The sequence below is a fragment of the Cupressus sempervirens genome, chromosome 8 (assembly GCF_028749045.1).
Source record: "Cupressus sempervirens isolate cs-2001-9-10 chromosome 8, ASM2874904v1, whole genome shotgun sequence".
In the NCBI taxonomy this organism is placed as follows: domain Eukaryota; kingdom Viridiplantae; phylum Streptophyta; class Pinopsida; order Cupressales; family Cupressaceae; genus Cupressus; species Cupressus sempervirens.
In genome coordinates this window covers 136,756,035-136,783,294 of record NC_143125.1, presented here as the reverse complement: position 1 = coordinate 136,783,294, position 27,260 = coordinate 136,756,035, and the positions used below count along the sequence as shown (strand labels likewise).

General features: G+C 35.2%; 1 protein-coding gene across 1 annotated transcript; it reads left to right on the top strand.

Annotated features, from left to right (window-relative positions):
• The first annotated feature begins 12,801 nt into the window (after positions 1-12,801).
• LOC149541928 (uncharacterized) lies at positions 12,802-14,853 on the top strand. Its single transcript, XM_089796989.1, has one exon. The coding sequence runs from the start codon at positions 12,956-12,958 to the stop codon at positions 14,114-14,116; it is 1,161 nt and encodes a 386-aa protein (XP_089653115.1). The 5' UTR covers positions 12,802-12,955; the 3' UTR covers positions 14,117-14,853.
• The last annotated feature ends 12,407 nt before the right edge of the window (positions 14,854-27,260 follow it).

The following is a 27,260-nucleotide window of genomic DNA, read 5'->3' as shown; positions in this document are numbered from 1 at the left end:
CACCTCCTCTTTCTGATCTTAGGCACTTCAGACTCTTTCCTGTTTCCTTCTTAACTCTGGCTAAAGACCACTTAAACATTTGAAATGTATCATATTTTTGCTTCAAAAACATGTCAGTCATCATTCTGGAGTAGTCATCTACAAATAGCATTGTGTATCTTTCTCCTAGGTAGCTTTTCACTTCTATTGGACCACATAAGTTTGTATGGACTAACTCTAGTACTTCTTTAGAAGTATATGTTTTGCTCTTGAAACTAGACTTAGTCATCTTTCCTAGTTGACATTGTTTGCACATTATGTTTTCAAGTTTCTTCAATTTAGGCAAACCTCTAACTTTCTTCTTTTTGCTGATGCTAATCAAATTGTCAAAGTTAACATGACATAATCATTTATGCCATAACCACACATCGTCAAGTCTAACAACAAGACAGGTTGCATCTTCCATATTTAGGTAAAACAAGTTGCTTCTAGTTTTTTCACCTTTTCCTATCATATTTCCATCAATGTCATAGATTTTAGCATATTTGTTTTAAAATTCTACTTTGCAACCTACATTGCCTAACTGTGATACACTTAACAAATTGTAGTTCAATCCTTCAACATAGTATGCATTATCACATGAAATTTTCTCTCTAAGTTTAATGGAACCTTTCCCTTTGATTTGACATAGAGCATCATTACCAAATCTAACACGGTTTCCATCACATTGAGTAAAGGTAATAAACTTACTTTTGTCTCTTGTCATGTGATGTGAGCATCCACTGTCTATAATCCACTTGTCATTCTTGTTCACATAGGCTACTAATGTTGTTGCTTCATCTTCATCGGATTTATCCTTCATGGCCACATAGACCACTTCATCATCATTCTCATCAGAATCTTCTTCAATAATGTAGCATCTTTTGCCTTTGTCTTTGTAATCTCTACTATCATCTTCTCTCTTGTTCTTGTACTTGTTTCCTTCTTTGTAGTTCTTCTTCTGTGTACACCTTGCAGCAATATGTCCTACTTTATTGCAATTGAAACAAATGATAGGCAACTTACCTTTGAATTTACCTTTGCCTCTATGGAATCTCCTAGCCAATAGTGCTTCCAATTGATCCACATCTTCTTCATCTGTGTTGTTGTCACTGGATGCATGTTTTCCTTTTTTAATTTTCCTTTTTGATGTCACCTCCTCAATGTCTTTCAATGTCATCTTGGCCTTGAAAGAAAATTCAAGGTTCTCAGGTGTGTAGTTATCAAAGTTGGACAGTTCAAATGCAGTGAGTCTTCCTACTATTCTTCAAAGGTTAGTGTGTTTCCTTGTACACACCTTAGCTCTTGGATGGCTGAAACTCTAATAGCATAGATAGGAAGCAAAGTTTTCAAGTATTTTCTATTGAGAGTCTCTTCTTCCAATTGACCACCTAGACTTCTTATTGCACTTACCACTTCTTTCATTCTAGATCCATATTGAGCAGCATTTTCACCTTCCTCCATTTTCATGTCATCAAAATTTCTTTTGAGGCTTTCTCTCTTTGCTCTTTGAACATTCTGATCTCCTCCATAGATATCTGTTAGGGATTTCCACATCTTGAATGTAGTGTCACATCCTTTGATGTCATCAAATTTAACATAACTGAGTGCAGAGGCAATCTCTAACATTGCTTGATTGTGCTCCTTCCTTTTGTTCAAATCATCTGCAATAAGAGGTCCAGTTGGGTCTACATGTTCTATTCCAATTGAGGTTTTTGCATAATCACCTATTGATCCAAGGTGTAATTTCATTAGACTCTGCCATGTAACAAAGTTGTCTTTGTTGAGCTCAGGAACTTCTCTCTTAGACATCTTGATCTTCCTGCTTCTAGTGCCTTGAAACTAAATCAGCAGATGGCTCTGATACCAATTGTTAGAAATCCTTTAGAATAACTGAGAAGGGGGGTTAATTAGTTATTCAAGGTCCAAATTTCCAATTCAAAACTTTTTACTATGTGTAGTGAGCCCATTCAACCATTCATTCATCCAAGCTTTAACATTCCTATTCAACAAGTTACTATAAATCTTCATGCAAACATCACACATAAAAGATCAACACATAACACAGTGATTTACGTGGAAACCCAATTTGGGAAAAACCACCAATAACATGCTACTCAATTCGCACTCTTTTGAAGTGATGCCCTGTGAAAGGCCTGCCCTATTAAAGGCTTACAACACACTATTAAATGTGACCTAGTTAAAGGATTTATCCACCCTGTTAGAAGTGGGTCTGGTTAGAGGACTTTACAACATTCACTTAGAATGCCACCTTGTTAAAGGATTTACAAATGGTTATTAAACCAACCTAAGTCCATAGGATTTTTATATCTAATATAATTGCTAGAGAGTATTAGAAAGTCTTTGACCTGATTACAGCATACGACTTAACTTACAGATCTCATATCACTTCTTCAGCTCATAATTTTGCCTGGCTTTCAATCTCTTGCAGTTCTGACAGCTTGCCCTCCTTTCAAGCTTTGTCTCCTTAAGTCTTCATGCTCGATGTACCGGTGCAATCATCTTTCTCTGACCACTTTATCAAAGTAAAGCCTCTGTGCTCTGTTCTTCCTTCTCCTAAATACCTTCTCTTTGACACCCTTTAGCCACTGTGCAATTTGGCACACCAACAGCTCTAACTTCTTAGTCTGTGACTCCTTAAATAGAAGTCTAGAATTTCTTTTCCCACTCGATTCTTCCATCCTTTAATTTTTTTTCCGAATGGATTAGGTAGGATTCATTGAATCTAACCCATATTTTGTTCCTTCTAGAAACTTCTTGAATAATCCTTTTAAATTCGATTTAAAAATGGTTTACATATAATTTTGTGCCACCAGCTCATCATCCTTATCCTCCAACTGGTTCGCAAAATTCAAGATAACAACTCTATCGGCTTAGATTTGGTGAATCTTTGACATTTCCAATAATGTAGCAACTCGACACTATTGAAATATTGGTGCTCGACACATATCGTGTTACTTGGCATCAACTGTGTTTTACTGATGCTGGGCACTTGAAGTTCACTCGACACCTACTAAGATTTTTTGATACTCAAAACCTATTACTTTGCTTGACACTTGAACTTCACTCAGCACCTAAAGTGCACTCGACACACACTAGATTTTCCTTTTTCTTGGCTCCAACTGAGAATTTGCTCGGCTTAAACTAGCTTGCTTCGCACCCACTAATGAACTTAGTTTAAGCTTTTCAATCAACCTTGTTCCAAATTATTCCTCCAATGTTTCTAAGTGTAGCCAACCTTTGTATCTTTGAGTATGTTATCAATACACCATTTAACCATTGTCTTAGCTGATCCTTGTACTTCATTACAACATCATAACTCAACCTTTCCCTTAGGTGCTTTTGTTACATCTTGTTGATTAAATCCTCTTCATCAATCAACCAAGTAATAGTGCTTGGATCTTATAAGAAATTGTCATTCCTACAAATAGCAGGTTTGACATCAATGACAAAACAATGATTTAAAACATTCTTTTAACAACAATCTCCCTCTTTGATAGTAAACCTTTTCAATCAGATTTCCAACAATCAATTGGTCTATGTATCATCAATTTTAAAACCAATCTCATTTCTTGATCTATACTTTTGATTTCTTTGAATCAAACGTGTTGCTCACACATTCATTCAAAGAGGGGCAAAATGTAATACCCCAAAATTGGCTCATTGCCATGCTAAACCAATTCTGGTCTATTCAATCATTTATAAGTCCTATTTTACTAGGCGATTCTGATTCTGATAATCGCTACTTGACCTAGGTGTTAAATGCAGAAAATCCTAATCTACATTAATCATATTATTTATTTAATTCCTAAACATCGACTCAAATTAGCAACATAAACCTATTGATTTAATTTAATTTAATTTTAAGTGTTCTACTTTAATTAAATTAAAATTACCTCTTTAGCTAATATATAAAGGAATTAAATACATTTAATTTAATAAGATATCTCCTCTTTTTAATTATTGAATTTAATTATTCATTTAGTTAAAGTTATCCATTTATGAGGTCATATTCTATTTTATTAAATTAAATATTCTCAAAAAGGTGATGGGTTAACTCATTTTATCACCAGAAAAGGAATCAGTTAACTCCTTTTATCACTCAAAAAGGAATCAGTTAGCTCCTTTTATCACTCAAAACGGAATCAGTTAGCTCCTTTTTATCACTTGAAAAGGAATCATTTAGCTCCTTTTATCACTAAAAAAGGAACCAATTAACTCCTTTTATTACTCAAAAAGGAACTAGTTAACTCCTTTTATCACTCAAAGGCAACCAGTTAACTCCCTTTTCATGAGGAAGTTTCCTTTATGACTAGCTCTCCTCTTCAATCTTGATCGTCTATTCTGATTAATCTCGACCGTCGATCACTTCTTGGATTCTATAAAAGAAGCTCTCCATTCCTCATTACAGAGGATGAATTTTGGAATTTGCGTCGAACTTATGCTAAAATTCTTACTCACTTTGCTCACATTTGCATAGTTTTATTTCTTTCATTGTAATATCATTTAGATTTTAAATATACATCCATTTAGCATACTATGCTTCTTCATTTCTTAGATTAACAATTGCATCTCTCATCTAGATTAATTACACTTTTATTTAGCTGCATAAATCTTTCGTTCTAGAGGTCTAGTTGCTTGTTTCTTGTTCTGAGAGCAAAGGCATAATCCTTCTAGTTAGAAGGCAACAGGTCACTCATTAGACTTTTCAAATAAATAATAAAATGTTTATTCTAGGATGATCTCGTAGGTAATGACCATGTTGAAGTGTGTGAGAGGATCTGAGGCCTGCATTTCACATACACATTTTTAGTGTTTATGTATAGTCTGCAGAGACATGGTACGAGGGGGAGAAGGGATGGTGAGTGGTATGATTGCGTACATTCAGAAAATTTGATATGTCATAAGATATATAATTTTTTTTTTTTCCAGGTTTAGAGAAATGGATGGGGCATTTCTAAATAATAGTAACATGTATACTTGATATTCACATTTTAAAATTTTGGGACTGACACGATCGAATACTTATGCAGTCCATTTTTTTCTGATACTTTGTGCATCTTGAAATCTTTTCAAGTCACACTTTTTTCAAATTTTCCATAATTTCTTAAAAAAATCAAATCTGGTCAAAATTGATCTTTTAGACCTCGAAATCACTTCAAATTGGCTTCTATATTTCTTCTGATCATTTTGATCTCTTCTAAATTCTTCTAATCATTCTAATCTCTTCTATATTTCTTATGATCATTCTGATCTCTTTTATGTTCTTCTGAACCTCGGATTTCTTCAGTATCTTTTAACATACTGTGCTACATCACATTTCTGGTGTGTCATCTTTCGATTTCACTCCCGAGGGGGTAGGATGATTACATCATTGAATCTAAATTTCAACTCAACCTGAATCTTATCTCCTCATCACTTGGGGCATCTTATCACTCGGAGCATCTCGCTCCCTTCTATCTAGCATCTATGTTATCTATCTCATCTTTTGATCAATTGATCACATCTTATAACATTTCTAGTCAAAGTTTGATAGACAGGTATCGGGACAGTCTAAACCCCAACTCTTGAGGATCAAGCCTCATTTTGAAGATGATTCTATGACTAATGGTTGGATCTTACTATCTTTTATGGACTAGTATTCAGGTGTTCTATTTGGACTCTGGGGGATTAAGCTTTGTTCTAGAGATAATTCTAAATTCTTGCTAAGGATTAAGCTTCGATCTAGAGATAATCCTAACTTTTGCTGAGGATTAAGCCTCATTCTGAGGATAATTCTATGAATCATCTTTAATCTTGTCATCTTTTAATGGACAGGTATCAGGACAATCTAAACCCCGACTCCTGAGAGTTGAGTCTCGTTCTGGGAACAATTCTATAAAATTTGACAATCTTTATGCAATCAACTTTGGTATCTAGGTGTTCTATCTGGATCCCTTAAGGTTAAGTTTTGCTCTAGAGGTAACCTTTAAAAGCTAATAAATTGGTCTCTATATCATCAATTTCAGAACCAATCTCATTTCTTGATCTATACTTCTGATTTCTTTGAATCAAACATGTTGCTCGCACATTTATTCAAAGAGGGGCAAATGTAATACCCCAAAATTGGCACATTGTCATATTAACCAACTTTGGTTTATTCAATTATTCCTAAGTCCTATTTTACTAGGCAATTCTAATTCTGATAATCGCTACTTGACCTAGGTGTCAAATGCAAAAAATTCTAATCTGCATTAATCATATTATTTATTTAATTCCTAAATATCAACTCAAATTAACTACATAAACCTATTGATTTAATTTAATTTAATTATAAGTGTACTACTTTAATTAAATTAATATTACCTCTTTAGCTAATATACAAAAGAATTAAATATATTTAATTTAATAAGATATCTCCTCTTTTTAATTATTAAATTTAATTATTCAATTAGTTAAAGTTATCCATTTATTAGGTCATATTCTATTTTATTAAATTAAATATTCACTTGAAAAAGAATAAGTTAAATTAAATATTCACTCAAAAAGGAATCAGTTAGCTCCTTTTATCACTCAAAAAGGAATCAACTAACTCCTTTTATCACTCAAAAAGGAACCAGTTAACTCCTTTTATCACTCAAAGGCAACCAGTTAACTCCCTTTTCATGAGGAAGTTTCCTTTATGACTGGCTCTCCTCTTCAATCTTGACCATCCATTCTGATTAATCTCGATTGTCGATCACCTCTTAGATTCTATAAAAGAAGCTCTCCATTCCTCATTAGAGAGGATGAATTTTGGAATTTGCGTCGAACTTATGTTGAAATTCTTACTCACTTTACTCACATTTGCATAGCTTTATTTCTTTCATTGTAATATCATTTAGATTTTAAATATGCATCCATTTAGCATACTATGCTTCTTCATTTCTTAGATTAACAATTGCATCTCTCATCCAAATTAATTGCATTTTCATTTAGCTGCATAAATCCTTCGTTCTAGAGGTCTGGTTGCCTGTTTCTTGTTCTGAGAGTAAAGGCATAATCCTTCTCGTGAGAAGGCAACATGTCGCTCTGTTAGACTTTTCGAATAAATAATACAATGTTTATTTCAGGATGATCTCACAAGTAATGACCATGTTGAAGTGTATGAGAGGATTAGAGGCCCCCAATTTTGCATATATAGGTATATGGTTAGATGATTTGATTCAAACTAGTTGGAGTATCTATGCTTTGTTGGAATAGCATGTTAGATCTTCTTGTTCTTATGATGTTAGTTATATTTGTAGTAGTAACTCCTTCATAAGACAACTCTGACTATCTAGTTGGTAGTTGGGATGTTATGTGTGGGGGATGGCTAGGGTCTTTAATGTCTCATGATGCTATTTCAGTTGGGATGAACCATGCACGAGTTTTTGTTGTGTTGGTGCTTAGATATTTATGTTTTCCTTCATATGATGTTTGGTTTATGAATCATGTATATACATTGCGATGTTGCTTTCCACATGTTCCTTCATATGTTATTATGGATTAGATGGATAGATGTTTTTTGCTCCTTGTTGTATGGTGTCCTATGTTTCATGCATTCGAGTGTCCAAGCTTCAATTAGTGGAGCCAATACTCCTCGATGTGGAGGTCCTAACTTTTCTCCCCTCTGATTGTTTGTTGAGTTATTTCTTTTCAATCTTGGGCCACAATGGTTCAGCATTGGGTGATACTAGAAGAGTATCGCATGCCTTAAGGAGTTCTATCATACGATATTGGAATGTATTGCACCATAGTATTGAGAAATATTGTACGACACTGGTGAGGTATGACCGGGCCATACTGAGAATTATTGCTTGGCCATACTAAGAAGTATTGTTTGATTATAGTAAAAAGTATCACCCATGCAAAAAGTATCACCTAGCTATTGTAAGAAATATCACATGGTTGTTGTAAAATGTCACCTAATTTCTTGCAAAAACCTACTTGAGAAAGCAAAAGGTATCTGTGGAATTTTTGGTTGAGAGTTGAAGGGTGTTTTGGGTACCCTTTAGAGTTGCACTCCTTCCTAATTCAATAGATTTTCTATGGGGTTTAAAATATAACATCTAAGTATACTTAGGATATATTTTAATATATGTGACGATTCATTTGAGATAGGTTACAGCCCTCTCTGAGTCAAGATAAAGATTCTATGAAATTTCAGGGCTTCAAAAATTCAAACTTAGTCAAATTTCAAGGCTTTAGGATATCAGACTTAGCCAAATTTTAGGAGTGAGCATTATCTCTCAGCATGTGTCTAGTAGATGAGTAGATGTAACATTGATCCCTCATCTTCTGCATGACTGTTGTTGGTCTTTGCTTGTGATTCTTGATTATGATATGATTTGTGAATATGGACTCGTATGTCTAACCATGCCAGGAGCTTTTACTTTGGGATTGAATGAGAAATTCCCATTAGTATTTTCTCATCATTTGTGTGATCTTTGGTTTGTGAGTTGTGGTTTTGAGCTTAAAGATCTTTGGAAGTAGATGTGAGACTTCTGCTAATGTTGGTGAGCATGTAGATATAGATGTAAGACTTTCATTGGTGTTGGTGAACATGTAGACTTCCGCTTGGAGATCTTTGGAAGTAGACACAAGACTTTATGATGTTGTTAAGTAACTTATCTCAAGAAAAAAGTTATTCAGTGCATGTTTTATCCTTGTGTTCCAAGGATCTTTGGGTAGGGCATTACAACCAGGGCAACTCATTGTAAGTTGTGTAACAAGCGATAACATAGTAATTAAAATGCTTTCCTTCCCCATGCCTTGAGATAAATTAAAAAATATAAGTTAGAGTTTTTTTCCTTGTCCATGCCTTGAGTGCTTGTGTAGACTAAGGATGAGAGTGAGATGATACCTTGAGAGGTATGACTAGTCTCCTCATCTTCACGAGAGGGTATTTTGGTTCCGCATAGAGTCACTAGGGGGTCGGGGTCCCAATAGACTGTCAGGGTAACCTTAGAGTTGGCTCATGTAATGACACTCCATAGTATGTAGTTTGAGTCTCCTTCATAGTTTTTTTAATATTTGCCCCTAATGGTGTACTTGTTTGATATTACTGTTGATGGTATATTTATTATGAGTTGTTACTCATTGATTGGATATCATTTATTGTTGGGAGTTGACTTTTATCAATGAATGATCAGTTATTCATTGATAGTGTTCTTATTACAGGAGTTAGTGATTGGTGGTTTACTTTTATTGACGATAGTTGTCATTTGTTGGTTATTGTGCTTGTAACACTTGACATTGATTTAGAAGTGGTTGTATCTTTTTAGTTTTGATATTTGATTTGTACTTGGTATTTGTATGTTGATTTGGTATGTGGTATTCGTATTAAAGTGAGTGTCCTTTTGATTTTGATTATCTCTTCTTCTTGCATAGTTTTTGTTACCCTTGAGGTAGATTTGGCTATCAGGATTCCTTGCTTAAGATTATTTTATGATTTGATTATCCGTGTGTGGATCATACATTATCTCTCCTGCATAGTGTGAGTGGGAGCCTAATTAGGTGACCACGCGGTCGAGAGGTAGTGTCTTCTTACCATTTGGCCCCCCCTCAGATTTGCAAATATTGGATGTTCATGGATGCAATTATACCATTATCATTCTTATTCTTATCTTGGAGACTTCTATTCATTTGATGTATCTATGTATCGTGTGCTTTGAGATCCTACGAGATATTGTATTGTATATTTGTATTTATTATTGCATACCTTGTGACATGTGTAGTGGATGTTATTCATTTGATGTGTTCTCATTGTATCAGTTGTATTCATTGATGTATCTATTATTTATTTATGATGATGAACATTTTCTTGGGACTTAAACTAATTTTTATAAACTTTTTAAATAAATATATAGTTTAGTAAACATTGTAGCATGTTAGGTTTATTTATCTTGGGTTCTCGAGCGGGGCGTTACATTATATATATGATGATAAATTTGTATGTATATATCAATAGATTTATATATATTATTATTTACTTATGCACTCATAATATATTATTTACTTATGGCTAAAAACTATGGGTTTTCTAATATTCGATTATAGTCTTGTGATGTTTATTTTCATGATGATTTTTCGTTGTGGGTTGTTTAGTTGGCCAAGTTAGCATGTGAACTAGAGGCATTTTTGAGATTTCTTTTATGATTATTTGACAGGATGTCATGATGAACTTTATGATTTGAATTGAGATTTATGTTTTAAGAGCTTTATGTTATTGAGCATTATGAGAACTTGGATTTTGAGAACCAATGTTTTTTTTGGGTTTCCCATCAAGGAACCAAATTCAATCAATATTACTCTTGTGGTATGAGACACTATTGTGGTTTGTGATTTTTGGGAGGTTGTCTAGGTACATATCCTTGGGAGTGGCTTACAGTAGGGGTCTAGGACCTGAAGTGGTTAGTGTCAAGGTAACCTATTGTAGGTTATGTAATAAGTGATAATCTAATAATTAATATTTTGGGGAAACACACTAAAAAGACAAGTTAGAGATATTTGCCCCTCTCATGCCTTGAGTGCTTGTATAGACTAAGGATGAGAATGGGATGATAGTATGACTGGTTTGCCTCGTCTTTTTGAGAGGGTTTTCTAGCTCTGCATGTGTCACGTTGAGGGTTTGGGGTTCAGAGTAACTAGTCCAGGGTAAGTCAACAGTTGAGGGTTTGAGATCTATTCAGAGATCAGTCTAGGGTAACTCAAATAGTTTGACCATGTGATGACACTCCCTAGAATATAGGCTCCATTGTCTCCTCCGTAGTTTTTTTTTTTTTTTTTTTTTGTATTTTCCTCTGGTGGTGTTGTTATTGGTGGTGTACTTCTCGTTGAATGTATTTAATGTGGTTATTTACTTTCATTAATGGTGGTTGGTGATTTATGGTTGATGTACTTTTGACATGTGGCTTTTGTCTTGAGGTGGATATCTTTTGTTGACTTTATCATATGATTTTGGTGATTTGATCTATTCTTGGTATATGTATGATGTTGGTATTGGATTGAGTGTTCTTCCTTTTGGAGTATCTTATCTTTTTGATTAGTAAGTGTTACCTTTGAGGTAGTTTTGGCTATCAAGATTCCTTGCCTAGGATTATTTGATGATTTGATTATCTATTTGTGGATCATATATTATCTCTCCTGCATGGTGGGAGTGGGAGCTGGATTAGGTGACCACACGGTTGGGAGGTAATGTATTCTTACCGTTTGGGTCCCCCTTAGATTGACAGATGTTGGATGCTCCTTGATACAATGGTACCATTAACATTCTTCCTCTTATCTTGAAGACTTATATTCATTTGTATCTATGTATCATGTGTTTTGAGATCCTACGAGATATTGTATTGTATATTGATGTACTTGTATCTATTTTCACATACATTGTGACATGTGCAGTGAATGTTATTCATTAGATGTGCTTTCATATTATTAGTTGTACTTATGCATTTGCTTATATGACTATGTATGTGTTTATTCATTTTATGATTATGGAAAATGTAATTGAGACTTAAACTTATTAATAAAAATTTCTTAAATATGACTCAACGTGAAGGAACCCTTGAGGAATTGAAACTGTATTTGTAATTGATTACTTGTTCTTGCTGTGTATGTAAATATTGCTTCTGCATTATTGTTACTTTGATGTTGTTTAAAAAAAATGTTCAATAAACTTTGTAACATTTTAGGTTTATTTCTTTTGGGTTCTCGAGCGGGGCATTACACCCAAGTAATATATCTTGTTAATTAATGTACGCCTGCCCCCTATTTGAAGAGTATAATAATAGCGGCCACCCACCCTGCATGAGGTAGATTAGTTAGTTGGGGGGAGGGGATTCTAGAAGAGGCCTTTTGCATCCGACCCCTCATTATAGAGTAGGGCAATTAGAAGGGCCAGATATGGAAGAAACATAATGGTGCCTAAAGCAATAGGCTTTGATCCATTGCCATTTTTGAATGCCCATGCCAAAATAGCATTAGAGGCAACCAAAAATAATAGAATAGAATATTTGTTTGTCCCCACAATGATCTGTTTGGAGCCGACCCCCTACCCAATGTTATTTTTGAATTCTAAACTCGATACCTTGCAAACTCTAATAGAATTATCTTGTATCCCATCCTTTTTTTATGAATATTTTTTATGTTATAAATTAATAAAAATAATACTATTTTAATAAAAAAAACTGCACTCTTTCTCATAATTCTAAAATAAAACTTAATGTCCACTCTAACTCATCATGCATACTCAATTTCACCAAACAAATCAACATAGTTTAAATATGTTTTCCTTCTTATACCTATAGTAAAGATTTCTTTTGTTTAAATAAAACTTATTGATGGAATCACGTTTCATCTACTTTATGAGTGTATAACTTCACTAATAGTTTTAATGTACAATGGTTTGATTTAAAATAGAATTAGAAACTCCATACATTATTCCCAACTCAAAGAAGACTTGTGAGCTTGGAATATGATACTCCTTGGAGGCAATCGTGTCCATCAAGTTCCCTCGGAAAGCTGCCCCCACTACTTTATCATCATGTCACATGTCCTTGCCTAATAAAGGCCACTCAAATAGAAAATATTTTAAAATGCCTAATAAAAGCCGCTCAAAATACAAAATATTAAAATATACTTCATAATATCTCTAACTTCTCCTCTCGGTCATTCCAAACCCTTCGATTTAATCCAACGGTGGTTTAAGGCGGTGGATCTACTTGCGGTCCTTCCAGAAACTCTATAAATACCAAGCGCTACCTCGTTAGCTCATTCAAAATTAGCGGAGGAGAGCGAAAGGAAAAGTTTTCAATTGTTCAAAGCTAAAACTACGATCTTTGTGAAAATCGAACAATACCTGGCAAGAACTAAAAAGATCTGTTGTTTTAACGTATTTGTGTTGCAGAAGATTTAGATCATGAACCACGGAGACAACAAGAGCATGATGAATTATAATAACCTAGGACCTCCGCCGGGGAAATTCAAGATGGGGTGGAAGAACAACGGAGGAAATTTTTTAGCGCCCAGGCCACCACCACCTCGCGAGGACAATATTAGTATGGCCGTGGGCCACATGAATCTAAACCCTTCGTCTTCCTCAGCTGCGCAGGGTTTCAAGGGGCGATCGACTTATTTGGCGCCCAGGGCTAAATGGAAGATGCGGAACAAGTCGGAGAAACGTAAGCGTACGGTAGCTGATCCGGCTGCGGTTGGAGCAATCCCGACGTCCCAGGGTCGAAACTACGAGCCTCCGAGGTTGCACGAGCTACAGGCGCAGAACCGTCTCAAGGCCAGGAAATATTACCCTAAGAAGAAATTTAACAGATTTGCCCCTTTTGCGCCCCGGAATACCACTTCTTTTATCATACAGGCGAAGCGGAATGGCGGTATTGCGGAGCTGGTTTCGCCTTGCCCTGTTACGCCTGCGATATTGCCCACACCGATTATCTCACCTGCTCGCGAGGGTTTGGCTGATATGGCCAAACAGGAGTGGGGGCTTTACGGATACGGTTCCATGAAGGGTTTCATACGTCTCAAGGACAGTGATAATGAAAATGGCTTTGAAGGTGAAACGAGAGACGATGATGAGTCGACTAGCGGCAGTGACGTGGAGGAGCACGTGGAGATGGAGCGGCGCCTTGATCAAGATTTGAGCCGGTTTGTGATGACATTCCCTTCCACATCGTCTCCTCCTGTTAGCGGTGCTCTTGATGTGTCCAGGGGTTTGGAAAACCGGGTTGATGACCAGGACAACCACATTGCGAGGCTGGAGGAGGAGAATCTGACGCTGAAGGAGCGCCTGTTTTTGATGGAGCAGGAAATGGAGGATTTGCGCCGTCGAATGATGAATTTGGAAAGTGGAAACCCTAATGCTAATAACTGTGCGGTAATTGACAACAATAACAGTAATGTTATTGATAATGTTGGGACGGATGATGATGCAGCTGAGGTTTGCTCTGAGAAGAGCGTCGGCGATGGAGACGGAGAGAAAGATCGCGATGGAGAGCCTGGTGATGCAGGCCGTGGTTCGGAAGCCGATGTGACCCGCGAAGTTGCAGGAAATCATCCCTGTGATTAAGATGTGAAATAGGGGTTTAAATCATGCCATTCTTGTAAAGAAAATTTCGATCTACCTTTTCGTATTTCATTTTAAATTTTTTTCGCAAAGGGAATCTTGTAAATGATTCGCACAACTGACAGGCACCCGGAATTGGGCGCGAGGAAAGAAGCGCTAGTCCTGGGGATTTTAGGCGTTAATTTTAAGTTTTTTTGTTCTTAAAATTTAAAAGACAATTTGGGATACGCATTCATACGACCTGTTCTTAAGTTTCATTTCATCGCTGGATAGATCCTTGGAAAACCCTTGGTTTTTTCCTAGGGTTTGACTGCAAGAAGTAAAAAATTGAGGTAGGGTTTGATGAATAAAAATAAGTACTCAATATATCTTGAATTTAAGTTGTATTTTCCAGCTAGAACATTTAAGTTTATCATTTTGAGCTAGGGTTTTCAGGTAGATACTCTCGTTTTCTAAAGAGCAATGTAAAAGACCATTGGAGATTAACATCCTGTTGATTAATGTCAATTTTTTGGGTTAGCCCTAGATAATTGTGCCATACTTGACAATCCCTATGATCTAGGGTTGTTGATTATTGAGGACGTGTAAAGCTTGAAATAGGTCTTTTCTGGAATGATCGATAAATATGGGGCTTATACTCTATGTAGTTACGGCTTATCAAAGAGGCTTATACTTTATGTAGTTACGGCTCATCAAAGCTGGTGTGTACATGAATCATAATATGATGTTGTTCTCTTAAATTTGAGTTTTGTTTAATATAACATTGTTGTTTAAATGACATTGTTTTTCCTAGCTTAATCCTGTGCACTGTAGGATTTTAGTTTGTATAATTTTCTGGATGAAAATCGTGTGTGACTTATGTGTATCCGAAAAGCACAGAAATCTCAGCTTCCTTCGGCTGGGGAAGATAATCTGGGTCTTTATCGTTGTTCTTTTATCTACTTATTCCCATATAATCTTAAGTTTCTAAGAAATTATAACATTAAAGCATGTATTTGGAGAGTAAATAGAAATCTCTCTCTCTGGTGGTAGAAATCTTTGATTTTTGAGCTTGTTATTGGATAGTAAGGTTTAGTAAGGTAGTAAGTATTGATTATATCCATTGATAAGAAATCTCTGGTGATACGAAGTTCTGATTTGTACTCGCTAAAATTTAACTTTTTAAGCTCGTTTTTGGAGAGTAAATAGTAATCTTTATATCTGGTCTTATAAATCTGTAATTTTTAAGCTTCTTATTGGATAGTAAGGTAATGTCCACTGATAAGAAATATCTGGTGATAGGAAGTTCTGATTAATTTTTGAGCTTGTTATTGGACAGTAGGGTAGTAAGTTTTGATTATGTCCATTGATAAGAAATATCTGGTGATGGAAGTTCTGATTTGTACTCTCTCAAATGTGCTGTTGCTTGATCTATATTCCCGCATGTTGAATATATATTGTAGAGTTTTAGGGGGGTTTCAGTTGGAATTTTGAATACCCCAGGGCCGTTTGAATGAGATTAGGTGATCGAGACTTCAGTAGGGATTTTGAATTTAGATTGGGGTTATCTAAAGTATATGCAAGCCATTAATATTTTATCGATCTACGACATCTGAGAAGTAGGACTAAGGACAGTTCACATTGTTCTAAGTTGCAATATTCTTATCTAGAGTTTTAATTGATTTAAAAACGTTCTGCAATGTTAAAAATTTCCTGTCGTGTAACGATACGTAGGCAGTTGTTTTACTGATGTGACATTGGGGCCTGTATCAGCCATTTGATATACTGCAATCATTTGTGTATTCGAAGTAATGTTTTTTAACATTAATAAAAATCTGTTAGGTCTACTTTTGATTTCTCTAGGTCGAACTTTTTTGTCATTTCGTCTCTATCTATTAGAATTCCATCGACATTGGATAGTGTTAGGTCTACTTTTGATTGCTCTAGGCCGAACTTTTTTGTATTTGATTTCGTCCTTATTTATTAGAATTCCATCGACATTGGATAGTGGATCTTAATAATGTATATTTTATTTCTAACATTAGAGGAATCCGAAAGTTTCTGCTTGTCTTCAGCGATGATATAAATAGTTTGTGTGTTATATTGTTAGGATTTCATATGTTGTGCTGTGCTGGTGAAAACTCCTGAAACTGGGTGTTTCTTTGTAAAGTCCAGGGTGTCCAGAGAAGAACGTCAATGCGACTTTGGTTTTAAGAGGCATTCGCTAGGAGCTGTGGTTTCTGTAGATGTGGAACTGTTCAGGTCTATCCTTTGTGTTAACAGGGAGCAGCTTGATTATTTTCTCCTTGGACATAAAAGTTTGTAATTGGGAGCAACTCTGCTAAATTTGTTTAAGATCAGTCATTATTGTGTTCTTGGTTTTCATGGTCTTACAGGTTCAGAATAGTAATTGTGAGTGTCATTTGTTGGACGAGCTAAATGTGTAGCACTCAGTGCTCTGGTTTTCTTTGAAGATGGATGGTACTAGCTCTGTAGAATAAGGGCGTTTGGTTGGGTATTCTTTCAATGGTTGGTTGGTTGGTTGCATGTGGTCGGCACAATTATTTGGCTGTAATTGTCAATCAGGAAAAAAAGTTGAGTGTATTCCAAATCTTATTTAATTAATAAAAGCTTCAGTGTATGCTAATTTTAAATTAATTAATAATTAATTAGCCGATAGGCTTACCTTCTGGAGTTGCCTCCAGTTGGAAACTGACTCAAGCCGGTAAATAGATGCCACACTGGTAAATAGATGCCGGAAAAATGGTTTCAGGCTTTAAAAAATGGATTTTGTGATCATGTTTTTACTGCTATAAAAAAAGGCATTTCTCAGGAATCACAGCGCATTAAATGAATCAGTACTGAACGCTATTTTCTGACTTCTCCGATCTAGTCCCATAATGGAAAAATCTTTGAGAAATCATGTTTGGATCCTGATGAGATTGTTGCCATTAACAATTTGTCATTACAGATGTAATCTCAAGAGATTCAGTGGATTTAGTGTAGTAGTTGGGCAATAATAATCTTTCCTTACAATCGTTTAAATATTCTGTGCAGTCGTTTAATAAGTTTGTGCAACTGTGAAATGTGAGTGCTCTCTGATGTGAAGTGGTTTGCATCCTATAGGTATTCATATGGATATTGCAGAGTTAAAGAGGATGATGTAACAAAACTAAATAATAAACACAAATTACATAAATCATGACTCAGACGGTTCACCAAAGTTGGCTACATCCATGAGACAGTAGACACAAATTGCATACCATGAATTACACAGAATTAGGCGATTCACTAACATTGGCTCTGTTCATGAAAAAGGAAGATTTTGTTAATTCTCCTTGAATGTAAGGAATGAATGATTACAATGCACAATCAAAAGAATAGTTGAGACGAAGTGAAAAGTAGTGCAGATTGCTCTTCACAATTGGACAATCTCCTCTTCTGTGTGTCCGACTCATGCTACAAATATCTCAGATTGAAGCTTGAAGATGTCATGTGCAAATGAGAATAAAAGACAAAGAACGGGGGGAAAATGGAGATGGGTTCACAGAATTCTTTGCTTTGATTGATAGGATACAAGACATGCAGAGAGATTTTTAGACAGGTGAATGAGGTTTCAAAAGATTCATACGGCTGAACATGTGGGTGCCCATGATATCAAAAGGAAGTCTATTTGGAAGCCCCGAGAGATCTTAGACAGAAGAGAATGAGGTTTCAAGAGATTCATACAGCTGAACATGTGGGTGCCCATGATACCAAAAAGGAAGTCTACCCATGATACCAAAAAGGAAGTCTATTTGGAAGCCCTCATTTTTCTTGTCTTCTTAATAGAGATACAATTTCCACACAAAAAAGTTTTAGTTGCTGTAAAAACGAAGTTGAGTGTACACCTGTTGGGAGCCTGGATCTCAATGTAGAGCCCATCTCAGAACCCTAGCGGGTTTTAAGGTAGTTTATTTTTTGTTTCGTACACTCTTAAAAAGACATGACCATCAAGAAAAAATATATTTTGATTAAGATTGAACATAAATGATTGTGGTTTAATGAGATTGAAAGTATATATATTTTGTGCTTATCAGCTGTGTAGGATGCTTATGCAAAAGTTTATACAAATTCAAACAATATTTGATTTATGGTGATGTACGGTATATTTATTTTTGTGGTCCATGAGGGGCACTCAGGCAGCTGAAATTTATGATGATGAATGTTAGGGTTTCGTTTCATGGGTCCCTCAAATACTATCGATGGTACATTAGGAACATTTGCCACATCTTGAGGAACTATCTGAATATGTTATTTCTTAGGAACATTTTCCTCCCCCACTAGATCCACAAACTCTTCCCCCATAAGCAAATGGATTGGAAAAATTCACTACTTTTTTTTGGGGGATTGAGCTCTTAGATATCGACAATCATTGTAGCCCTTCACTTGCAAATAATTGGGGATCTTCTCGTTCACTTTATCCATGCATAATGGGTCTCTGCTCATTGGATGGACAATATCGTGGAGAGTACAAAGATGAGGGGATTCAGGCTAGAATCAGCAACAAGACAGAAGTCATGCCATGTTAGTTTTTAAGTAGTATAGACACACAGATTTAAAATGGCTAACAGGTACCTTATGCAAAATTTTGCACTAATAACTTGTTTCGTTTCAAGCATGAACCACTTCCAATAGTAAGTACCTTATATGCATCCATCTAAATCTGCAGGAATTCTCCATTCTCCATTATCTCCTTTATTGTATGCACCAGTCATTACCAAGTGAAGAAGAGGAAAATAGAATCCAAGTTGAGGAGGTTACCGCCATCTGTCCCTTTATAAATGCAAAATTTGAAAGCATAAACAAGGGACGTGAAGGGTTTATAAGGGTGGCACCACTAAAAAAAGATAACACCATGCCAAATATATAAAAATTGCACATTCTTTCCAATTGCAAGGCCTCACAAGGAAAAGGTAGTGTATAAAGAAGACATGTAAAAGTATAAGATTTGAGCAAAATATAATAAAAAATAAAAAATAAAAGCATATATTGAAAGAAAGGCTTCATTTTCCTTTTCAACACTAATCTATGTGATTGCATTTAAGTTTAGTGATTAAGACTATTTGTATTGCATAATCAATTAAAATGTATTTTGTGCCATATAATGCAACATATTACCAACCAACAAAACCCACAAATTACACTTATGTGACTTGCGAATTAATTAATAATAAAGTTGAAAAACAGTCAATCATCATGTTAGACAACACTTTAATAATGAGAATTTGTCCTGAATTTATTTTAGGTAATAAATTAGTTTTATTCTATAACATATATGATTTTATCTATTTTTATTTTATTTTGTAAAACTAAATCAAAATCATATTAGATAAATTTGATGATAGTTTTTTATGTAGGTGGATATTTTGTGACCATTTGAAAAAATATATAAAATACTATATATATATATATATATATATATATATATATATTTTAGGGTTGTGTAGATGTTCGAAGGAAGTTTGCATTTTCAAAAAAGAAAAGAAAAGTATCATGAAATAAACTTATGTCATGGGCTGCTCTCCCCGCTCTCCCGCCCAGGTGCTTTTTCAAACTGGAAGATCTGCTGCGACTCCCCTGTCTCCGTCCTGTTCCAGCGTGGCTGTTGGAGTTGTTTATTGTTCCCGCTCCTCCTGCGGGTGGGGCTTCATCTATGGGTGGGGCTAAGGCTCCTGCTTCTCGCTCGGCCTCTTCTGTGGATGGGGGTAAGGTCTCATTTGCCCCTCTGTCGGCTTTTGGTTCTCCTGCTCCTGGTTCAGGCTCTTTTGGTTCTGGGGGAAGAACTTTCGCTGACGTTGCCGCCTTTGAGGCTGGGCTTCATGGTGCTTTCCCTCATGTTAACTCATTTGGCCCCTCTTTGGTTTCGCCTGTAAGTGCTATAAAGCCTATTAGGGTCCCTTTGGATCCAGATTCAGTTGAAGACATTTTCCAAACGATAGATGACCTTTCTTTTTTTGCTGCAATTTTTCGCTTCCGTGGCTATTGGCCCTCCCTTGCTGATCTACATGGTTGGATCTCCAAGAACTGGTTGCCACTGATTGATAACAATGTTCACATATTTCCGTGTGCTAAAGGTTTTTTTATAGCTAAGTTTCAAGATTCTAATGATAGGAAGATTATTTTATGTCACAATAATTTCTCTTGGTAGGGCAGATTTTCAGTTATGGCCAAACCGTGGCATATGGATTTTGATCCTCTCTCGGAATCCTTTAATAAGTACCCTATCTGGGTTCGGCTCCTTAATCTTCCGATTCATCTTTGGCAGGATTCAGTTTTTGAATCTATTGGGAACGCTATTAGGGATTTCTTATATGTGGATGCTGACACTTCGGATATTTTCCACTCAACCTATGCTCGCTTCCTTGTTGACTTGGATGTTTCTAAAGGTCTTCCTGAGGCGGTCTGTTTGGATTCCCCGAGGGGGTCTTGGTCTCAAATGTTGGATTTCGAGGGAATCCCTTTTCGTTGCAGGAAATGCCACTTGACGGGTCACGTTGCTGCTCGTTGTGTCGCTGGGAAATCCAAACCCAGGCGTTCCCCCTCTTGCTGGACTGGGGCCTCCTTTGAGCATTATACGGTGAAACAATCCTCGGTTGCTCCTGCAGTTTCAGAGGTTGAAGTTAGTGTTCCTTTCGTGCCGGTGGTTGCGGAGGTTGCTTTGGCGTCTCATCCTGTGGATTCAGTGGCTGTGGGCAGCGTTCTTTCCAAGCTGGTGGTTAAGGATTTGGTCTCTCCCCCTGCTTCGGTTGACCCTCCTAGGGGTCAGTTGTCGTCTATCTCTCATAGGGTTGCTGAGGCCTCTACGTCCCCTGGGTTCCACGGGTCTTTGTCCTCTGAGGATTGGGTGACCGAAGCAGCGAAGTTTGAGGACGGTTGGATTGCGGTTAAAGGGAAGAAGGCTAAGCCTTTTGCTCCCCCTTTAGATATGACCCTTCGGTCACGTAAGGGTAACCTCATTTTAAAAGGATAATCTTTTGTTCCCTTATGCTGACTGGTTCTTCTGGGTTGGTGTTATGGTTTTGTCTCTGGTTTTCTGGTATCTGGTTTGGATAGCCTTCCTGGCTGCTTTGCTCCAGTCTGTTTGTCCTTTCAGATTCCAGAGTTTTTGGTTAATTTTACTGGTCATATCTGCTGGTTTCAGGTTCGTGCAAAACCTGGTTTAGTTGTTTGGCTGGTTTCAGGTCCTTTTAAAACCCTGGTTGTGCTTAATGGTTTATCTTTCTCTTTGATGTATTGGGTTTCGGGGCCCCTTCAAAATCTGCTTTTACCTTAATCTAAAACTATTAAATATGTTTATATATTTAATGATTAATTTTTTTATTAATTTTAATTTTCATCTTATTATTATTAATTGAAAATATGCTTAATTGTTTATAATATATATTTTATTAATATTGAAAATGATCATATAGTAATATATTATTAAATTATATATGGTGTAATCTAGGAGAGAGAAGTATTGGTGAGAAGTATGATGTATTCGAGGAATAAAGTGAAAGGCAACAACACAAAGAAAAAGTAGAGGTGTTAAGTGTAAAATTGAGTAATAGAGGTGGTAGTCATGATTATTGAGATCTAGATGGTTTATTATCATAATGTCTTGTGTCATTTTGTTTGAAAAAAGTTTTAATCTTAACCAAGAAAAAAAATTACATTCATGAGTTTTGTGGCTAGCTTTTTTAACCACATCATTTGCAATTCAATTGAGATTCATCATTTTTCTTAAATTTAATTCTCATATCATGAATCTAAAATCTTGTATGTGATACAATGGGTTGTTTCCTAAATTTCATTCTCATACCTTGAAATCTAAAATGTCTTTGCATTTAGGGGTCAAAGTTATTAATTTATTTGCCCATTGAGAACCTACATTATGCATTTCATGATGGATGGACAATATGAATCCACATCATTGTATGTATGCTTGTATTTATTTGCTTTATATTTGCATCAAGTTTTTTTCTCTAATTGCTCTATTTATGTCGAATTATTTGATTTATTCAACATAAAATGTGTTGAAATACAATCTACATATTGGATAAATCAATATTAGCATGTGCTTGTGGCCAAACTATTGGACTTCAATACTGAAAATAGAAGTTGGATAATATTTGTTGTTGCATTTTCTCCAGTGTCATATTGAAATTCAATCGTAGTTGGTAATGATACATTATTATATTGTGCAATTGCATCCATATACAAAACACCAAAAGTTCTCTGTAGAAATCCTATGTGAGTAAAGCTTGGGCATAAAAAGTATATACTTTATCATTTCGACATGTCCAATTTAGTTAAAAAAGGCGACTTACAATCCAAATCATAAAAAATGGAGTGCATATATAAATAACTTTCATTAATATGAAAGAGAGTATAAGTAAATTGTACATTACCAAATTGAAATCCTTCTTTTGTTTTACACCTCTTTAATTTTGCTTTAAAAAGAAAAACCTATTGGTGTACCTCTTGTGCCTCTTTCTGGTGCAAGTGCTAGTTAATAACTACAATTAAAGATATATAATAGGTGCTTGATGGACTCTCTAATCTAGTTCTTTAGTTTCCTAGTTTACATTGATAAACTAGTTTTTGGTGGGTAATATTTTCAAGGACAAGCTATGGTGGGTTGTATTTTCAAGGACAAGCTAAGCCCTAGAGGAAAAGTACATGCTATGCTGTGATGTATAATTTATTATATATCATACATACATATGACATTTATCATATCATATATTGACAGTAGCATAAATAGAGGAAAACAAACGACAGATGGTAATAGAAGGGTAGTGCTGATCAGAATTCCTCAGTGGATTATGCCTTAGGCTCTATCAAATTACACATAGAATTGTACTTATGGTTAAGATTCTGACCTAATAACAAGTTAGATGTCATACATAGAGATATCTGTACATTGTGATATATATATATATATATATATATATATATATATATATATATATATATATATATATATATATATATATATATATATTTTATTTAATGAGAGATTCTAGATCATATTTGATTTTTTTATCCTACTAATGAGAAGTTTTAGATCTTAGAACTTATAACAAACAATCCATTTTAATATCTTTCTATAGTTATAATTTTCATTTGAATTTTCAAGATATTTGAATATCAATATTTTGATTTATAGCTATAAGTTTCTTAGAAGACATTATGATCTTTAGCATTATCTTGTTTATATTTGCCTCCCATATATCAAAATCATTCAGAACAAAACTAGTTGATGTTGAGAAAAATGTTCAAAGATTATTTATTATATTTTGTGTATGTATAAATCATGGCATATTTAATTGTATGTATATGTTCCTTTTTCAGTAGTGGATACACATCTCAGGCAATACATTGTTGTAAAACTTTTAAAAGTTTAGTTTTTATTTTTTATTTTTAAAAAACTCAACTCATTTTAACAAAATGTTGATTTTTATCAAGAAGTCCACCAAAAATGGAGCTCAAACATATCCATCACTATGAAGGTTCTTATATACCATTGCTTCTTTTCTAAGCCATTGCGGATGGAGTTAAACTCTATGTTGGAGAATATAAATGGCTTGGGGGTTAAGCATGTGGTGAAGATATCAGTAATAAAGCAAAATATTATTAGGATTAGAGCTCGGGAACTTAAGCCATACAATAAGTGTGTGGTGAAGAGATTAGTTATAAAGCAGAATATTATGAGGATTACAGCTTAGGATCTCAAGCCATAAATGATAAGTCATAGATTCTTCTACAACAAAGAAAATCAACATTGGTTTTAAATTTATTGAAATTTATTACTTCATATTATTTTCAAATAACTATTATAAGTTTCCCCAGAACAAGTGTATGAATAAATTTATTAGCTTCTTGTGCTCTTTAACTTTTAAATTAATTGTTCTTTGAGTGATTTTATATATAATCATTTTGGAGTTTTGCTTTAAAAAAAAGAAAGTAAAGATGTTTCTATACTTTCTATTAGCTTTTATTATGTTTCTAAATATTGTGTAGTTTCGAGCTTTCTTGGGTGAACAAAAATATTGTGCAGTTTCATGCGTCAAAGGAGCTACATTGAATGAGTCAAATATCGAATGAATATTTTTTTGTTCATTCAACATTCGCAAGTCGAAAATTGTGGTGCATTTTTGTGCTTGTGCAAAACGCAGGGCTGTTTGAAGTGAATGGACTCCTTGTTGTGATCTCGCGATGTTGTGCAGTTTCGTGCATTGAAGGAGCTACATCAAATGAGTCAAATATCAAATGAATATCTTTTTGCTCATTCAATATTTGTAGGTTGAAAATTTTGGTGCATTTTCGTGCCTGGAAAGGATCATAGGACTGTTTGAAGTGAAGAGACTCCTTATTGCGAGCTCACGATGTTGTGCAGTTTCGTGCGACGAAGGAGCTACATAGAATGAGTCAAATATTGAATGAATATCTTTCTTCTCGTTCGACATTCGCAGGTCAAAAATTGTGGTGTATTTTCGTGCTTGCATAGGATTGCAGGACTGTTTGAAGCGAAGGGACCCCTTGTTTCGATCTCGCAATGTTGTGTAGTTCCATGCGTTGAAGAAGCTAAATCAAATGAATACATTCTGCTCATTTGACATTCGAATGTTGAAAATTGTGGTGCATTTTTGTGCCTATGTAGGATCATAGAATTATTTGAAGTGAAGAGACTTCTTGTTGCGATCTTGCGACATTGTGCAGTTTCGTGCATTGAAGGAACAATGAAGTATTCATACGATAAGTCACTCATTCAGTGTCGAAACACATAATTTAGGATAAAAGTTTTAAAAAGAGAAAATAATAATGACATAAAATAATAGTAATTGAAAAAATTACATAGTAATATAAATATGAAAAAAGGATTGTCTTTTAAAACTAAATTATACATTCTATGTGCGATGAATTTCCATCAATCAAATCGTATAGGATGAAGCCAGGTATATTTTTCATGACAAATTATTCTCCGTTTACTTCGTTTGTTATGTCAAAGATGGATGGTATGCATGCATAATGCTAGTTTTTAAACCTTAATATGGTTAGAGCTATGTATTTTAGGATTCACAAGTTTAGTAATGATGGAAGAGGGGAAGGCGGAATATGTGGCGATTCCCTCACAAGATTTTTTTTTAATTCTTATCACAATGGGGAAATAATCATCCCCACACCACAAACAATGTGGGCTCAAATCAGCATTAACACTTCTGTTGTTTCTAATTTCTATTTTGGTTAGGAAGAGATGCTAACCAACATTTGTTCTACAAAGTGGTCCTTAGATAATTTAGTAGAAACTTGTGTAACGCCCCGCCAAGGGATCCAAAAGAATTAACCTAAAGTTTCACTAAGTTTGCTAAACATTATTTTTTTAAAGTAAGAAAATATAACATATACATCAAACACATAGTAGCGGAAGCAATAACATGTAATCATCGACAAACATACATTGCAAGTTACATTTCTTAAAGATCCCAAGACGTTGAGTCACGTTTAAATTTAATTAATTCTAAGTCTAACAACTATCACATACATATGAAAGAATAATCAGAAAGTCCCATGTCCATAATATACATTTGTTCCGAATGCCTCTCGGCAAATTAATTCGGAATGCTCAATCATCCACTGTACAAGTCACAGGGTATGAAAGGCTTAAAAGAATATACATATGTAAAGATAAAGATACAACATCCTCAAATCCATGATACAAAGTACAGTAAAAATATATGAAACTATTCACCATACACGATACATCCATACATCCATAATGATAAAACATCTATCATATAATCTAACCATCCATCATAATAATCCAAGAACATAGTGAAGGTAAATGCCAATCACGAAAACTCCAGCCACAGTGACCACGGAACGGATCTCAATGGTAAGAGTAAAAGAACTACCACCCGACCGCGTGGAACCTAAATGATCCACTCCCACCGCACTGAGGAGATAGTCTCAAGTCCCAAATAGGATAACAAAACCTATAATCATAAATACTCTCTAAGTCCAGGAAATCCTATAAGTATGCTAACTCAAGGGTTCCTAAAAAGATCGACATCTAAATCCCAGAGGTACCACAAGACATGTAGGAAACCTAATATGCAAGCGGGAAAGTGTCATCGCAAAAGTCATGTAGAAGTTACCCGAGCAATCCCTTAGGAATCCCGGGTCCCTACTGATCCTGCGGCCACTGGTATCCTCTCGTACTAACGAGGCCTACTATGGAATGCAAGGTTGTAACCAAGCATTCTCTCTACCCCATCCTAGTCTGTACTAGCACTCAAGGCATGTGAGAGAACATACAATTATCTTGTTAGGTTCATTTTCTCTCATTTAGTGTAAATGTTTTCACTTATTAAAAATGACTTACAATGGGTTTCTCAAGGCAGCCTCTTAGGGCTCCGACCCCCATTGCAAGCCACTTCCCGACTCTACACATAGATAACCTACCCTAGGCTCATGAAATCATAAATCAAAGAATCATAATAAAACCACCTCATTCCTATACAAGCAACTGAAAAACATCATAAAAGATAATCCACAAAATTACATCAGTTCTTCATGAGCAACAGATAATATCAATTAGTAATCATATGATCACGACAGTTCTCTATCAACAACTGAAGGCATCAATGATAAGTCACAAAATCCAATGGTTCTCCAATGAGCAACCAGAAAGTATCTCAATAGTAAATTACAATACTGATCGAAGACTCCAAATGGTCAAGTCAACACATGACATCATCAAGAACATAACAAACATTTCAGTCTAAGCAACCAGAAGGTAATACAAGTATAACTGATCGAGACTCAGAAATGGTTATCAAATATAACTGATCGAGACTCAAAAATGGTTAAGTTAGGTATCTCAAATACATACACCTCAGCTTCACACAAGGAAATTGGAAAGCAATAACAAACAGTAAACACAATCATGTCATAGAGCACTTCATCACATTACCATGGTCGGGTTAAGAAAGATCGAGACCAAATCATCATGACATCACAATCACAACCCCGAGCCTCTGGTAACGACCTAAACTGGTCAATACTAGAACAACCCCAAAACACAGAGAACACAAAGAAAACGTCAAAGTCTCAGAAATTGGATTTGAAAGTATATTATTGA

Excerpts from the sequence above, each read along its gene's own strand:
- LOC149541928 (XM_089796989.1), top strand. The coding sequence starts at position 12,956 with ATGAACCACGGAGACAACAAGAGCATGATGAATTATAATAACCTAGGA.